At 45.6% G+C, this 6,000-nt stretch overlaps 1 protein-coding gene across 1 annotated transcript in view; it reads left to right on the top strand.

Annotated features, from left to right (window-relative positions):
- LOC143767799 (sialic acid-binding Ig-like lectin 8) overlaps positions 1-5,765 on the top strand; it is a 109,204-nt gene extending 103,439 nt beyond the window's left edge. Inside the window, exon 10 of the mRNA XM_077256319.1 lies at positions 5,580-5,765. Within this exon, the coding sequence (XP_077112434.1) occupies positions 5,580-5,765 (186 nt within the window). The remainder of the gene's footprint in view (positions 1-5,579) is intronic.
- The last annotated feature ends 235 nt before the right edge of the window (positions 5,766-6,000 follow it).

Here is a 6,000-nt window from a genome sequence, read left to right on the forward strand (position 1 = left end):
ATTTCAGGATGGTGTTTTGATAGTGTTTTCAGCTGACCATGAAAGTGCCCTTTCTGTCTTCCTGCTATCTAGTAAGCGGACCTCAATTTTGCTAAACCTATTTTCATACTACGTTTGTCATTTCATCTAAAATCACCGCCAATATTTGTGGGGGCCTCTGTCTGCCTTTCGGGGAAATTTCTCTAGAGGTGAGCCAGGACTATATTTTCCTCTGCCAGGATTAGTTAGTCCTCCGGCCGGCGCTGGGCGTCTAGGGATAAAACGCAGGCTACGCTACCCGGCTACTGTTAGTTGTGCGGCAGGTTTAGTTCATGGTCAGTTTAGTTTCCATCCTTCCAAGAGCTAGTTCTTATGTTTGCTGGGCTATGTTCTCTTGCCATTGAGAACCATAACAGTTTGACCGGCCACCAAAGGGTTAAATTAATTGACAGAGAAAGGAGAGAAAAGAGAAGTCTGCTGAAGATTTTTTTTTTTTTTTTTTCCTTCAGTTCTGAGTGTGCTTGTAATTGAATCTCTTGCAAGTCTGCCTATATTGCAGCCTTTCTCTCTCTCTCTCCTTCTAATCCTGGAATGGCTCTGTGTTCACCTGTTTAAAATGGATATTCAGAGTTTAGCTGCAGGTTTGAATAATCTCACCACGAAAGTTCAAAATTTACAAGATTTTGTTGTTCATGTTCCTATATCTGAACCTAGAATTCCTTTGCCTGAATTTTTCTCGGGGAATAGATCTTGCTTTCAAAATTTCAAAAATAATTGCAAGTTGTTTTTGTCCCTGAAATCTCGCTCTGCAGGAGATCCTGCTCAGCAGGTCAGGATTGTGATTTCCTTGCTCTGGGGCGACCCTCAGGATTGGGCTTTTGCATTGGCTCCAGGGGATCCTGCGTTGCTCAATGTGGATGCGTTTTTTCTGGCCTTGGGGTTGCTTTATGAGGAACCTCAGTTAGAACTTCAGGCGGAAAAGGCCTTGATGTCCCTATCTCAGGGGCAAGACGAAGCTGAAATATACTGCCAGAAATTCCGTAAATGGGCTGTGCTTACTCAGTGGAATGAGTGCGCCCTGGTGGCGAATTTCAGAGAGGGTCTCTCTGATGCCATTAAGGATGTTATGGTGGGGTTCCCTGTGCCTGCGGGTCTGAATGAGTCCATGACAATGGCTATCCAGATCGATAGGCGTCTGCGGGAGCGCAAACCTGTGCACCATTTGGCGGTGTCTACTGAGAAGACGCCAGAGAATATGCAATGTGATAGAATTCTGTCCAGAAGTGAACGGCAGAATTTTAGACGAAAAAATGGGTTGTGCTTCTATTGCGGTGATTCAACTCATGTTATATCAGCATGCTCTAAGCGTACTAAGAAGCTTGATAAGTCTGTTTCAATTGGCACTTTACAGTCTAAGTTTATTCTATCTGTGACCCTGATTTGTTCTTTATCATCTATTACCGCGGATGCCTATGTCGACTCTGGCTCCGCTTTGAGTCTTATGGATTGGTCCTTGGCCAAACGCTGTGGGTATGATTTGGAGCCTCTTGAAACTCCTATACCCCTGAAGGGGATTGACTCCACCCCATTGGCTAGCAATAAACCACAATACTGGACACAAGTAACTATGCGGATTAATCCGGATCACCAGGAGATTATTCGCTTTCTTGTGCTGTATAACCTACATGATGTGTTGGTGCTTGGATTGCCATGGCTGCAATCTCATAACCCAGTCCTTGACTGGAAAGCTATGTCTGTGTTAAGCTGGGGATGTAAGGGGACGCATGGGGACGTACCTGTGGTTTCCATTTCATCATCTATTCCCTCTGAGATTCCTGAATTCTTGACTGAATATCGTGACGTTTTTGAAGAACCTAAGCTTGGTTCATTACCTCCGCACCGGGAGTGCGATTGTGCCATAGATTTGATTCCGGGTAGTAAATACCCTAAGGGTCGTTTATTTAATCTGTCTGTGCCTGAACATGCTGCTATGCGAGAATATATAAAGGAGTCCTTGGAAAAGGGACATATTCGTCCTTCGTCATCTCCCTTAGGAGCCGGTTTTTTCTTTGTGGCTAAGAAAGATGGCTCTTTGAGGCCGTGCATTGATTATCGGCTTTTGAATAAGATCACGGTTAAATATCAATATCCGTTGCCACTGCTGACTGATTTGTTTGCTCGCATAAAGGGGGCCAAGTGGTTCTCTAAGATAGATCTCCGTGGGGCGTATAATTTGGTGCGAATTAAGCAGGGGGATGAGTGGAAAACCGCATTTAATATGCCCGAGGGCCACTTTGAGTATTTGGTGATGCCTTTTGGTCTTTCAAATGCCCCTTCAGTTTTTCAGTCCTTTATGCATGACATTTTCCGTGATTATTTGGATAAATTTATGATTGTGTATCTGGATGATATTTTGATTTTTTCGGATGACTGGGACTCTCATGTCCAGCAGGTCAGGAGGGTTTTTCAGGTTTTGCGGTCTAATTCCTTGTGTGTGAAGGGTTCTAAGTGCGTTTTTGGGGTTCAAAAGATTTCCTTTTTGGGATATATTTTTTCCCCCTCTTCCATCGAGATGGATCCTGTCAAGGTTCAGGCTATTTGTGATTGGACGCAACCCTCTTCTCTTAAGAGTCTTCAGAAATTTTTGGGCTTTGCTAACTTTTATCGTCGATTTATTGCTGGTTTTTCTGATGTTGTTAAACCATTGACTGATTTGACTAAGAAGGGTGCTGATGTTGCTGATTGGTCCCCTGCTGCTGTGGAGGCCTTTCGGGAGCTTAAGCGCCGCTTTTCTTCCGCCCCTGTGCTGCGTCAGCCTGATGTTGCTCTTCCTTTTCAGGTTGAGGTCGACGCTTCTGAAATCGGAGCTGGGGCGGTTTTGTCGCAGAGAAGTTCCGATTGCTCCGTGATGAGACCTTGTGCTTTTTTCTCACGTAAATTTTCGCCCGCCGAGCGGAATTATGATGTTGGGAATCGGGAGCTTTTGGCCATGAAGTGGGCTTTTGAGGAGTGGCGTCATCGGCTTGAGGGGGCTAGACATCAGGTGGTGGTATTGACTGACCACAAAAATCTAATTTATCTTGAGTCCGCCAGATGCCTGAATCCTAGACAGGCGCGCTGGTCGTTGTTTTTCTCTCGGTTTAATTTTGTGGTGTCTTACCTGCCGGGTTCTAAGAATGTTAAGGCGGATGCCCTTTCTAGGAGTTTTGAGCCTGACTCCCCTGGTAATTCTGAACCTACAGGTATCCTTAAGGATGGAGTGATATTGTCTGCCGTTTCTCCAGACCTGCGGCGGGCCTTGCAGGAGTTTCAGGCGGATAGACCTGATCGTTGCCCACCTGGTAGACTGTTTGTTCCTGATGATTGGACCAGTAAAGTCATTTCTGAGATTCATTCTTCTGCGTTGGCAGGTCATCCTGGAATCTTTGGTACCAGGGATTTGGTGGCAAGGTCCTTCTGGTGGCCTTCCCTGTCTCGAGATGTGCGAGGCTTCGTGCAGTCTTGTGACGTTTGTGCTCGGGCCAAGCCTTGTTGTTCTCGGGCTAGTGGATTGTTGTTGCCCTTGCCTATCCCGAAGAGGCCCTGGACGCACATCTCGATGGATTTTATTTCGGATCTTCCTGTTTCTCAGAAGATGTCTGTCATCTGGGTGGTGTGTGATCGTTTCTCTAAGATGGTCCATTTGGTTCCCCTGCCTAAGTTGCCTTCTTCTTCCGAGTTGGTTCCTCTGTTTTTTCAAAATGTGGTCCGTTTGCATGGTATTCCGGAGAATATCGTTTCTGACAGAGGTACCCAATTCGTGTCTAGATTTTGGTGAGCATTCTGTGCTAGGATGGGCATAGATTTGTCTTTCTCGTCTGCTTTCCATCCTCAGACTAATGGCCAGACCGAGCGGACTAATCAGACCTTGGAGACATATTTGAGGTGTTTTGTGTCTGCAGATCAGGATGATTGGGTTGCTTTTTTGCCTTTAGCGGAGTTTGCCCTCAATAATCGGGCCAGCTCTGCCACCTTGGTGTCTCCCTTTTTCTGTAATTCGGGGTTTCATCCTCGATTTTCTTCTGGTCAGGTGGAATCTTCGGATTGTCCTGGAGTGGATGCTGTGGTGGAGAGGTTGCATCAGATTTGGGGGCAGGTAGTGGACAATTTGAAGTTGTCCCAGGAGAAGACTCAGCGTTTTGCCAACCGCCGGCGTCGGGTTGGTCCTCGGCTTTGTGTTGGGGACTTGGTGTGGTTGTCTTCTCGTTTTGTCCCTATGAGGGTTTCTTCTCCCAAGTTTAAGCCTCGGTTCATCGGCCCGTACAAGATATTGGAGATTCTTAACCCTGTGTCCTTCCGTTTGGACCTCCCTGCATCTTTTTCTATTCATAATGTTTTTCATCGGTCATTATTGCGCAGGTATGAGGTACCGGTTGTGCCTTCCGTTGAGCCTCCTGCTCCGGTGTTGGTTGAGGGCGAGTTGGAGTACGTTGTGGAAAAAATCTTGGACTCCCGTGTTTCCAGACGGAAACTCCAGTATCTGGTCAAATGGAAGGGATACGGTCAGGAGGATAATTCTTGGGTGACTGCCTCTGATGTTCATGCCTCCGATTTGGTCCGTGCCTTTCATAGGGCTCATCCTGATCGCCCTGGTGGTTCTGGTGAGGGTTCGGTGCCCCCTCCTTGAGGGGGGGGTACTGTTGTGAAATTGGATTTTGGGCTCCCCCGGTGGCCACTGGTGGAATTGAACTGGTGTGCATCATCCTCTCTGTTCACCTGTTTCCATCAGGATGTGGGAGTCGCTATTTAGCCTTGCTCCTCTGTCACTTCCATGCCGGTCAACATTGTAATCAGAAGCCTTTCTGTGCATGTTCCTGCTGCTAGACAACTCCCAGCTAAGTTGGACTTTAGTCCTTGTTTGTTTTTGCATTTTGTTCCAGTTCACAGCTGTAGTTTCGTTTCTGTGTCTGGAAAGCTCTTGTGATCTGAAATTGCCACTCTGATGTTATGAGTTAATACTAGAGTCTTAAAGTAATTTCAGGATGGTGTTTTGATAGTGTTTTCAGCTGACCATGAAAGTGCCCTTTCTGTCTTCCTGCTATCTAGTAAGCGGACCTCAATTTTGCTAAACCTATTTTCATACTACGTTTGTCATTTCATCTAAAATCACCGCCAATATTTGTGGGGGCCTCTGTCTGCCTTTCGGGGAAATTTCTCTAGAGGTGAGCCAGGACTATATTTTCCTCTGCCAGGATTAGTTAGTCCTCCGGCCGGCGCTGGGCGTCTAGGGATAAAACGCAGGCTACGCTACCCGGCTACTGTTAGTTGTGCGGCAGGTTTAGTTCATGGTCAGTTTAGTTTCCATCCTTCCAAGAGCTAGTTCTTATGTTTGCTGGGCTATGTTCTCTTGCCATTGAGAACCATAACAGAGTAAATTGGAGAATCATATTGCATGCTCTCATGCAAGTCTACGGGTTGATGTAAAACCTTCGATATCAATTACCGCGGACACTGGCAACGGATAATCGGGCCGTATCTCTTGCATGGGATAATCAACTGACGTGTGAGTGAGCCTAATACTGAGAAAAATGTTAACAGTTTCATCTTTTGACTTCATCTAGGATGTTTCTCCGACAGAAAAGACTTTACAAAAAGGAGGGAGTGAAGTAGATGACTCTATCTATGTGAATTCTGGTGACGTTCAGTATTCAAGCGTTAAATTCTCCAAATCGAAACATAAGTTTCCTCAAAACCAAGAAGATACTGAGATGGAATATGCAGAAATAAAGAAAGCTCCACCTAAATAAAATAAACAGCCTTATTTTACCTGCTGTGTGCCCCAAAATGTATCCTGCCTTGCCATGTATCCAACTTCTGTGATTGACATCTATGATGAAATCTTTTGGCACTAGATCTTATCTTCATAATCTCGAGCTTCTGAATATTCCTATGTAAGTCATGACAATTGGACAGCGACATTTTTTTCTTATTTAAATGCAAAAAAGAGAAAGGACACTGGATTGCAAACCCAATTCTTCTTAC

Source organism: Ranitomeya variabilis, chromosome 4 (assembly GCF_051348905.1).
Source record: "Ranitomeya variabilis isolate aRanVar5 chromosome 4, aRanVar5.hap1, whole genome shotgun sequence".
Classification (NCBI taxonomy): domain Eukaryota; kingdom Metazoa; phylum Chordata; class Amphibia; order Anura; family Dendrobatidae; genus Ranitomeya; species Ranitomeya variabilis.